The sequence below is a fragment of the Crocodylus porosus genome, unplaced genomic scaffold, assembly GCF_001723895.1.
Source record: "Crocodylus porosus isolate Cpor-Errol unplaced genomic scaffold, CroPor_comp1, whole genome shotgun sequence".
Taxonomy (NCBI): Eukaryota; Metazoa; Chordata; order Crocodylia; family Crocodylidae; genus Crocodylus; species Crocodylus porosus.
Genome location: NW_017728923.1, coordinates 3,482,286 through 3,493,051, shown reverse-complemented (window position 1 = coordinate 3,493,051; position 10,766 = coordinate 3,482,286). Strand labels below are relative to the sequence as shown.

The 10,766-nt window shown below is 47.3% G+C and overlaps 1 protein-coding gene across 1 annotated transcript in view; it reads left to right on the top strand.

The window, feature by feature from the left end:
* RAB40C (RAB40C, member RAS oncogene family) overlaps positions 1-8,792 on the top strand; it is a 59,719-nt gene extending 50,927 nt beyond the window's left edge. Inside the window, exons 4-6 of the mRNA XM_019539964.1 lie at positions 2,757-2,834; positions 3,462-3,684; positions 5,683-8,792. Coding sequence (XP_019395509.1) covers positions 2,757-2,834; positions 3,462-3,684; positions 5,683-5,963 — 582 coding nt within the window. The 3' untranslated portion in view covers positions 5,964-8,792. The remainder of the gene's footprint in view (positions 1-2,756; positions 2,835-3,461; positions 3,685-5,682) is intronic.
* Positions 8,793-10,766: the final 1,974 nt, after the last annotated feature.

Sequence of the window (10,766 nt, the reverse complement as noted above, 5' to 3'; positions counted from 1 at the left end):
AATTATGGTTAACCTCACATTCTTTCCTCTGGGAGATCTTTGCCTTCCTCTAAAGTTTTACCTATGTGTTTTAACTCATGCTTTTACCTTCTGAATTATGTATGTTTGCTTCTGGCTTTTTTCCCCCTACACTTGCTGTTTCCCACTACCAAAGACTGTCTTTATTCAACCTAACCACAAATAGGATGTCCTTTTAAAGCGAATTCCTATATTCTGCTTCACTGAATCTTCAAACACGGCATGATACACAAACATGAAAAGGACAGTCCATGAAATAATGTTCCCTCCTGTCATAATCAGGTTGGTAAGACTGCCACCTTGCTAACAGTACTTTTGTCCTCAGCGGCAGGTTCTTCAGTTGCCCATTTCTTTTATCATGACTTCAGGAATGAGGCATAGGCTTCACAGAATTGGATGCCAGCTACATTTTAGCAAAGAGCTTGAAAATTCTTACCATTGGAAAGCAGAGGTCTTCTCAAAGGCTGCCATACCATATCTAACTGCAGAATTGAGGAAGCTTTTCGTGGTTAGCCATCCAAAATGAACAGCCTGCTCATAAAACCTCAATGTTTACACAGAGATCTCCTTCTATAGCGAAGGCAGTGTACTCAGCTGCCTCAGGCTCCATAGTAAGACAACAGCACTGTAATAAAGGGCGTTCTCTGCACTTGCATTAACTTGCAGCGTATGTAACCAACTATTCTTTTTCTTATTCCTGCTCTTTGTAAGCTTTGACTGTACTAAAGCAAGGTCTGTTGGACTAATGTATTGTACTTATCATCAAGCAAAAGATCATAACTGGCAGCACAGTCCTCTAAAAACCTCAGGGTAACATAGGGAGTGGCCTCTGGCACTGAAGCATGTATGCATGTGTGGCCTTAACCCCACTCTACATAGAAATAAGGAATAAGTCTAGTCTTTCCACTAAAATGTCAGTAGCCCAGGGGCTCAGTGTTGCAGTTAGTCACTGCATCACACAGTTTGAAGATCAGATCACAAACTCAACACCCACCTACACTTAAAAGGATCTCCCTAGTGGAGCCTAGCTTCTAGCAGCAAGAGTTCTTCTACCAGGATTGCTCCCCAATGGGAAACTGCCTGCCAGAAAACTTGTTTGCAGATATAACAGCATCTACAATAAGATTTTGGCCCCCCCCTTTCCCCCTCCAGGTAGCCTAATTGCTTAGGAGCATGACTTCTCATGGTCCTCGCTGATGTAGCTATGCCAGCAAAACAGTTTAATGTAGACTAAGCCTCCTTTGCTCAGAATCCCAGTCCTGGTTCTTAGTCTTCTTTTGTGCAAATCCCAGAACCACCTGAAATAACACAGGATTCAGGATGTCAGGCCTTAAAGGGATACTTGAAAGTGCTTTGTTTTGAAGGTAACAGGAGCAATACTGTAGCAACTGGTGGGGAAGAGGCATCCGCCTCAGGTGCCAAAGCAAAGGGGCACCAACAGGCACTCCTCAGCTGGGGCAGGGGGCAGAACAGAGCAGTGAGCAGTTAGTTTGGGGTGGGAGGTGGCTCCTGCTGTTGCGTCCATTCCTGGGCAAGCATGGGGGGGGGGGCATGTAGCCCCCATCTCCCCCTGGATCTGTGTGCAGGGCAAGGGCAGGCTGCCAGCACCAGGGCTTGCCCCAGGCGCTGAACTTCCTTGCTATGGTACTGTGGAGGAGTAAGCTACAGAACTGTGTGGGGGCCAAAGAGTAAAGTAGCCAAGTAGGTGCTGTTTTAAAGCTCGGCTGAGTATTGTTTCATCATTTGGAAGCTCACATGGAAGTGGGACAAGGCCACATCTGACTAAGTCTGGGCCCCTGCTTTTCAAGTCAGCAAACTTTCTCAAATGCAAAATGTTTTTTCTACCAAAATTAAAATAGAGCAATGTGGAACAGCTCTTGGCAAAGGGTATCTGCACACAGTGTACTGAATGTGCTGTGCTTTGTGAGCTTGGTTACCAGCATGCCTTCAAGGACAGTTCTTCTGTGTAGATTGCCTCGTTTCTGTTCCAGTGATTCTGTAGCAAACTTCCTACTGGACAAGGATCTCATTATTCTTCTAACTGTTGGCCTGCAAATTTGCTACCTGGACCCAAGTGCCAGTCTCACAATGTTCTTCCTGTCTCATTCTTTCTCAGTCATACTAGAAGGTGCCATTGGAAGTCAGGAGTTGCAGACCAAAACCAGTCTCCTCTCCCAAAGCTGGAAGAGCTCAAATCTTTTGGTTAGCTCAAGGGTATCAAACATATGGCCCCCCCCCCCGCCGGGCCAGATCCAGCCCACAAAGCTGCTCTATCTGGCTTGTTGGGCTCCTGGTGGGCCAGGGAATTTGGGAAGAGGACGTGCCATGCAATCCAGGGCCCTGTTAGACACTGGAGAGGGGTGGGGGGGAGCTGAGTGAGGGCTGTGGCCACTTAGCCTGTGGGTGCTTTGCCCACCACTGTTCATCCTGTAGTTTGAGCTGCCTCTGCTGCTTGCCTGTAGATCCAGCCTGCAAGGAGCCCCATAATTTGTATCCAGTCCTGGACAGAGTGTGAGTTTGACGCCCCTAAATTACCTGATGTGACTTGGTGCAGCCTGTCACATGTTTAATGACTCATTCTTTCCACACTTCAAACTCGGAGAAATTGGACAAACTGCCTTCACCCTCTCATGTCAAATATTTGTGTCTCTCCAGTGCAAAACTGAGGGGACAGACATTTTTCCAGTTGCATCAGTTTGTGTATGTAACTTACGAGTCATATGTTCTCTTCAACACAGGGAATTCTCTTGGTATATGACATCACTAACCGTTGGTCCTTCGATGGCATAGACCGATGGATAAAAGAAATTGATGAGGTAAGAGGGGCATTAGGATGGATATATACGTGTGTGTGTGTGCGTGCATCTATTAACTTATTTTACTGTTGCAGTGGGGCTTCTGGGCACTTTCAGTGCTATATGCCTCTAACATATTTCTGTACTGGCATCTGAAGCTAATTTGGACATAAGTCTCAGGTCTCCTTGGACTCTGCCACAGCCCACTGAGTGACAGCCTGGATGTAACAGAGCCACTTAAATGGCACTTGCTGGAAAATTGACTTTGCCAGTATAATCTAGAGCTGTTACAGAAGAACTGCAGGGGCAGGAAGACTCCTCTGTCAGCAGATGCAGTTCACTGACTGAATGAAGACAATGAGCCTGGCTAGAATTCTGCAGTGTGGGGGCTCGATATGATCAGGCAGAGAACGATGGGCCAAGAGTACAAGGGGAGTTCTCTGTCAAACAGAACAGAAGGGGCTGGTCTGTGACAAAGGCCTGGCATGGCTATGCTGTGCATTTTGCAGTGATTGACCATAGCAGGAGCAGTTTCACTCCTGTCCAGGTGGATGCCTGAGCAGAGCAGCACACAAACCTGTCATGGCTCTTCGATTCACTGGCATGAGTCCTTACTGTCCCATGGTAACAGGTCCTGCTCTCTTGCAGCATGCCCCAGGTGTGCCCCGGATCTTGGTTGGGAACAGGCTGCACCTTGCCTTCAAGCGGCAGGTGCCCACAGAGCAAGCCCGCGCCTATGCTGAGAAGAACTGCATGACGTTCTTTGAGGTCAGTCCGCTGTGCAATTTCAACGTCATTGAGTCCTTCACGGAGCTATCGCGCATTGTGCTCATGAGACATGGCATGGAGAAGATCTGGAGACCAAACAGAGGTGAGTGGGCACCTCCTCTGTGATGGGGGAGGGTTGCTTGGCTATCGGCCCTAGGGAAAAAAGTGCATATGTTTGTGAAAGTTATTGTGAAACTCTCTTACTGTACTCAAGTGCCTCACTCCCTACCCACCACTGTGACCTCGGGAAAGATGGTGTCCTGCCTCACAGGTAGGGAAAATGGAGGCAGGCAGCACATAGTGCACCCTAGGTCATGTAGTGGGTTAGTGTCAGAGCTGGAGACCAGATTCAGCACCTGGTAGCTAGCCATTCACTAATTAAAGTGAATTCTGTAATGCACTGTAGCCATTGAGTGCATGGAGTCGAGGTAGCTTGCCGAGCTTACACTGAGTCTGATGTCACACTGAAGTGCTAGTTCAGACCTGAATCAGCCTTGGGTAATCCATCCCTGAGTGGGAGTGCATGTGCTTGGGGGAGGAGGGGTGTGTGGCTAGTCCCAGAGATGCCCTGTCCAATACACATCAACATGGTATGCATAATACCAGCAGTTATGCTTGGTCTATCATAGTGGGTTGCATGTGTTCTCATGATGGGTCAGCTGAATTTAGGCCTTCTGGGGACAAAGGGCACTGAGTCGCTTGCTTTGCCTAAAGTGAAGCCAATTCACAACTTTGTAGCTTCTGGAAGAAGGGGCAGGAGGAGGGTTTGCAGAGTAGAATCTAGTGTAATTTAGGATTCAAATCCCAGGTTACGCGAGAGGTGCAAGGCAGTGCCCCTACACACAGTGGGATACCTAGTTTTATGTGGAAAGTTTTTCCTGGGGTGGAGAGCCAGCAGCACACACCTGGCTTGGGTCAGAGCTAGGCTGCTAGTTCTGCTGCCCTACAGAACAGCTGCTGATGTTTAAAGCTGAAGTCATTTGCACACTGCAGATCCCTGCTGACCACTGTCCACGAGCAGGACATACAACTGCTGTCAGTGTCTTCTGCCCCATGCACAGAGTGGCTTAGCAGCTTTGCTCCCTGAATTCTTGCCCAGACCAAATATGGGAGTGTGCCCCCATGTGGCCGCCTATAAGGAAGTAGCTTACAAACTACTGTGTTCACAATGCAGCTGTGTGAGCACTTATATCAACGGTGGGCAATTATTTGGGCTGAAGGGCCACTTAAGGAGTTTGGGGGGGGGGGTACCAGGGAGATGCCAGTTGATACTATCTGGTGTGCCAGCTGCTGCCAGGAGCTTGAGGGAGGGCTGCACCCCTTGCTGCTCCACTCTGCTGCAGCTGGGTTGGGCCACACAGTGTGCAGACTCCTCCACCACCCTTCCCTGCTTGGCTTCCTGTTGCTAATGTGTAGTTCTGGTACTGTGGCCACTGGCAGCCAGGCCCATACAGGACTGGGCATTATGCAATGCACCACGTAGCTGTCCTGCCTGCCCACTGTAATGAGCCACTGCACCACACCAAGCAAGTTGAGAGCAGCTGCCCCAGACTGAGCCCCGCACCCTGCAGCCAGCAGCATGGGAGCAGCAGCTCAGTATAGTGGGCAGGAAGGTTAAGCTTTTGCTATGTCTCTGTGGGGTCAGAGTTCAGGAGCACCTGCCCCTAAACTGATGCAAATTTAAACAGACCCCAAAAGAGAATGGGCTATGCCTTCCAAGCCTGTTGCCTACTTTTACACTGAATATAGCCTCTGTGGCCTCTTGGTATGGAGGTGGGGGAAGCATTTGGCTGGAAGGCATATGCAGCCTGATGGCAAAAGGCTCTCTTGTTAGGCACTGACAGTGAAATTTCATAGCACCCTAGATGAGCTTGCGAAGGATACAGAGTATCAAGTATTAAGGGTTGGGACTAGGATCTGGGAGGTCCTTGTTTAATGAGACCTGCTTTCTCCAAGGCTGTCTTCTGGCTATTACTAGTTTCTTCCACCTGTAAGAAACAAGAGTTGAGCTTGATGGGGAGCAGCTGCAGGAAGGGGTTTCTCTGTGGGTACACCCCTTGATGTTTTCTGCTTCACCATGGTAAACTTTCTCTCCTGGCAGTGTTCAGCTTGCAGGACCTCTGCTGCCGTGCAATCGTCTCCTGCACGCCAGTCCACCTCATCGACAAGCTGCCACTGCCTGTCACCATCAAGAGCCACCTGAAATCTTTCTCCATGGCCAATGGGATGAATGCAGTGATGATGCATGGGCGGTCATATTCCTTGGCCAGCAGTGGGGGTGGGAGTAGCAGCAAAGGGAACAGCTTGAAGAGGTCCAAATCCATCCGTCCACCACAAAGCCCCCCACAGAACTGCTCACGCAACAACTGCAAGATCTCTTAGCAAGGCAGAGAGGCTGTCAGCTCCAAACACATCCACACCGCCCCACTGATGTACAGATGTTTGCACATGTAGCCCTTCTCCATCAGATCCTTTTGGACGTTCCTTGGGCATTTTTCAGATGGCGCACACAGTGCTGGGAATGCGTTCATGTTGGGCCCAACACCCCAAGCATCACATCAGCTGGATCCAGTGTCGCTGGAAGGAGAGGACTCTGCCAAGGGAATCTTCAGAATGCTTTGGACTTTTCCTCTTGGCCTTGGTGGCAAACTCAGCAGCTGCTGGGCTGGGGGAGGGATGAGCCCAGCCTGTCTTGGCTGAGGAATAGATTTAACGGGAGATCAAGAGGCTTAGGGGGTGGGCAAGGGAGAGTCTATGCTGCAACTTTAACTCTTGGATTTCCAATGGATTGCTGGTGCTATAGTGAATATTGGACAGTTCTTTTTAGACTAAATGGGGTCAGGGCACAATTGCAAGTTCTGCCGGGACATGGGCTTGCCATTGCCAAAAAAGAGGCAAAAATTAGCTGACTGGGAATCCAAAGGAAGCAGTCTGCTTGCCCTTTTCACTTATTTATATAAATATTATATATATAAATATATATATATATATATATATATATCGCGCGCTCAATTTTTTTTTAAGGGTTTTTTTCCAAGATGCAGTCAGGGAAAAATTTTATGCAGCCATGTAAATAGAAGCACTGAACTGCTGGTCCAGTGCATTAGCTAAGTGGGAGGGGGGGACAGATCTGCAAATTTTAAGGTGAAAATATACAAACACTTTTTAAGAGACTGTATAAAGAACCACGCAGACTTGTTCCACCTTTTTTCAATACTATGTATGCAAAAGAAAAGAGCAGTTTGTACCCAGTGGCCCCACCCTGTCTTCCCAGACTTTCCCTATTAAAGATCATGAGTAGCTGAGGTTAGTAGGGAATTAATTGGAGAGGGATAGACCAGGGAGTCTGACTACTCATCTTCCATTAGCAGAAAAGAGTGCAGCTCTGATGTTGGAGCCTCAGGGCAAAGCTTTGGTCATGGCTAATACTGGAGACCTTCAAAGTTGGCTGGTACCAGGGTGACTTCCCCACAACAGACAGCATCTTCCAGCACATGGGTTTGGTTAGGACAAGTGTCAAAAAGCAAGGGAATATAAAGGTAAAAGGCACTTGCTGTTGGGCCTGAGGTGTGGGGGGTGTGCATGGCTGACGTATTGTGCTACAGCACCATCCCAGCCCCCCCACCCTCCCTCCTCAGATCTGCTTTAGCCCCCTCTATCTTGCTATCTAGATTTATTCACCTGCTCCTAAATTAAGATTAGCACCCAAAGAAACGGGGATCTTGAGCAGGCCTGAATTCTGGGTCATTTCCTCCCCCCGAAGTACACTTCCTCCACCTTTTGCAAAGAACATCTCTCATCTCCTACCACTGCCTGCTGTTTCTTTTCTAGATGGGGAAGAGGTGCTTGCTTATGCTGGAAAGTGAAGTGATGAGGACTGGGGCACTAGTAACTCTAAGCCGTGCTAACTTGGAGTTTGCCTGCATACGGGAAAGCTGTTCGGCTCTGCCCATAGACGGTCTTAGTTACTGCTTCAGTTGCTACGAGCCTGTTGTTCTATTTCCGCACAGTTTTTGTGGTTTCTAAGAGAATGTCTTTTGAAAGAGATGCACAGTATGGCAAACATCCCATGTAATGCTATGGCAGTAGCTTTCCTGGCTGGATTCTCTGGCTGTGACATCTTGTGCTGGAAGCCCTTGTGAAAACTAGTTCTAGTGCCCACCCACCCCTCACTAAAGAGGATTGTGGAGGCCAGCTGCAATGTAGTAGGAGCTGACTGGACCAAGCTGTGGCAGCAAGTTCTTGTAAGCCACTAGGACATGCAGTCTGAAATGACTTCAGGACCATCTGGCTGGATGAACTCTTCTGTTGCTGCTCTACCATTATTGCACCTCCCTCTCACCCTGGCCTGTATCTGCTCCAAAACAATAGAGCACTAACTGCCTTTCTCCTTACCCAAGGACAGGCTTATTCTGGCATCCCAAACAACCATATGGGCAGGATGAAGCTACTGCACTTCTTGCATGGCTGAATGCCCACTTCATAGAAGCAGCAACTAAAAGGCAGGCAGCAGTGGGGACCTGGCTAGCACAGCCCTTTCCCATAGCAAACCTTCCTTCTGTGCCTTTTTCCTCCCTTCTCTGAGAGGGCCTGTAAATGAAGGAGTCTCCAAACCCTAAGCCCACGCCCCTGTGTTTAGGTTTCCCAGACCATCAATGGCATGTTTTATCGCTTGGCTCAAATGAGAGGAGAGAATAAGCCAAGGGCAAGGGGAAATCCTTTCGTGGTATGGAGGCCAGGGGATTTCTAGAACCTGTCTGTAGAACAACCACCACCTGTTCTAAATCACTTATCACAGAGCAGAAGACAATCACTGACTGGCAATCTGGAGATATATGGCCAACAGGTGATGTGAAGCAGCCCAAACCACCATCCATCAGTTTGGGCAGGGGGGAGCTGTAGAAAAACCTTTTGAAAACTGCTCTTGAATGAATGTTGTTTTCTTTAGACAATGAATTATAGTTCCCACTTGCCAAGCTGCAAATTGCCTGTTCACTCTCTCCTGTCTGGTACATGCTCCAGGGGTGGGGAGGAGATGAGGATTTCATGGTGCAAAAGAGAAGATGCTGCATGTTTAGAAACACTTTAACTACCTGTGCTTGGTTCTTCTTAAAACAAAAAACAAAAAAAGACTGAAAACTCCCATCTCTTCTACCACAGTTAATTTTTATTTTTGTAACATTTCAGCAAATTTTGTCCAGAATGAATGTGAAAAAATCATTTCTCTGGAATATCTGCTGATCAAAGCTGAATTTTATCTTTTATTTTTAATTTTAAAAGTACATGGTTTCCGGGATTTGATATCAACACTAGTCTGTAGCTGCTGTCTAACAGTTGTACCATTCTTCCTGTATTCTTTTGGACTGTCCCCCCCACACACACACTTTTTTTTTTTTTTTTAATTCCTTTGTACAGTCAGTGTTGTTTGATTGTTATACATGTTTTGTTTTATATAAATTAAAGCTTGTTTTTGTTTGGTTTTAAGCTACCAAGGAGGATGTGGAAAATCACATGAATTTAAAAAAGGAATTGTTCTTATTTAAAACTTGATTTCTTTTGTCTTTTTTTAGTTTGGGGGTCTGTTTTCACATTTGTTTTTCCTCTCTACAACCTCTGACACTAGAAACTTGTTTTGAAGGGCTTTCAGCTTCTTACATAATCCCTTGACTCCAGGTGACAAAGCTTTAAGAAAAACATTGCTAGATCTACTTGTAATGAGCTCAGCTCTTGATAACACTTGTCTGTAGCTGTGCATGCCCTCAGTAAATCCATTATTCCCATCCATTATAAGTGGCATAAAACTTACATGCACCAGGTGCAGGTCACCAGGGGTATTGTTACACACACTCCAGGAGGGACTGGGGGGGGGGGCTCTTTAATTAGTGAGCATTTTTAATAAAAAGTGCCAGTGTGTCATGTGTATCAGCATGCCCAATGCTAAAAAATGAAGGTGGGGCACTTTGAACTAAGGGTTATCGAATGAACTTTAGTTCAAAGCACCCCGCTGCCATTTTTCAGCATGAGGATGCTGATGCATATGGTACCAAAGTCTGCTGGAGCATGTTTATTTCTGTGCTCTAGCAGACTTGATTAAGTGAGTCTGCTCCAACATGCTGAATTTCCAGCATGTTGGAGCTGACTCCTAGCATATGTATAGAAGCCCCAGAAGTTTCACGTCAGGTCTGCACAAGACCTTCTGTTGCCCAGACTCTCTTTAAGACCTGGCTATCCTTTATCCTATCTCAGTATCTCTGGAACAACACCACTGACTCCAGCTTTATCTGCACCTGGGGGTGGGATTTGGCTCTTAGCGTGATTGATTTTTCATTTTTGTCCTAATCTTAGATTCAAACAATTTCATAAGGGGTATGCAGAGTAAGGGTAGGTGCTGGCTTACGATCTCAGATTCACCACCTCTGGAGTTCAGGTGAAGATGAAAAACATTGATCCTTATGCTCCAGAGTGAACAGTAGAGTCACAGTAATGGTACCACAAACATGCCTATGCTCCCGGGTTACAGAGTAGTTTCAGATTGGAGCTCCTAGATCCCAGAGTAAAGCAGTGACTTCTGGAGCAGAGGGTGCTCTTCCTTAGCCAGCTCTTTGCCCCTTGTCTCCCACAGAGTAGAGGCTCTTACTAGGTAACCCCCTCCTGACCTTCCTCATCCTCCAGTGTGATCCATTCTCCAGGATCATGTTTTCACTCTCTAGCAGACTAGCCTGTTTCAGCAACTCAAATTGTGATTGCTGGGGATGGGAGGAGGGAAAGCAGATGGTGGCTGAAGCCTGGAAAAACCCCATCACGGGGTAAAAGCCTGGTCAAGGAAGAGTGAGAAAAACATGCCTCTTTGTTTTTCAGGCGGGTTCTGCAAGTGCCCTGTACTGTCTCACCACGGGAGCCTTAAACAAAGGGTTTGTGTGATTTCAGGTGGAGAATGAGCAGCAGGAGCAGATGCTTCAGGAGCAGGACATTCTGCTCACATGCAGATGGCTCTGTCTGTAAAGAACAAGGCAAGAAACTTGCCTGCTGTCAATGGAGATGGCTATACCTCTTTGAGCTGTTGCAAATATCTCCTTAGAACTCAGCACCCCCTTTGAGAAGATTAGGGGTATGTTACATCGGGATCATCTTGACCTGTTGTCAACTCTTGTAAATTTTAGTGGCTTTCAGAAAGCCTCAGCTTTT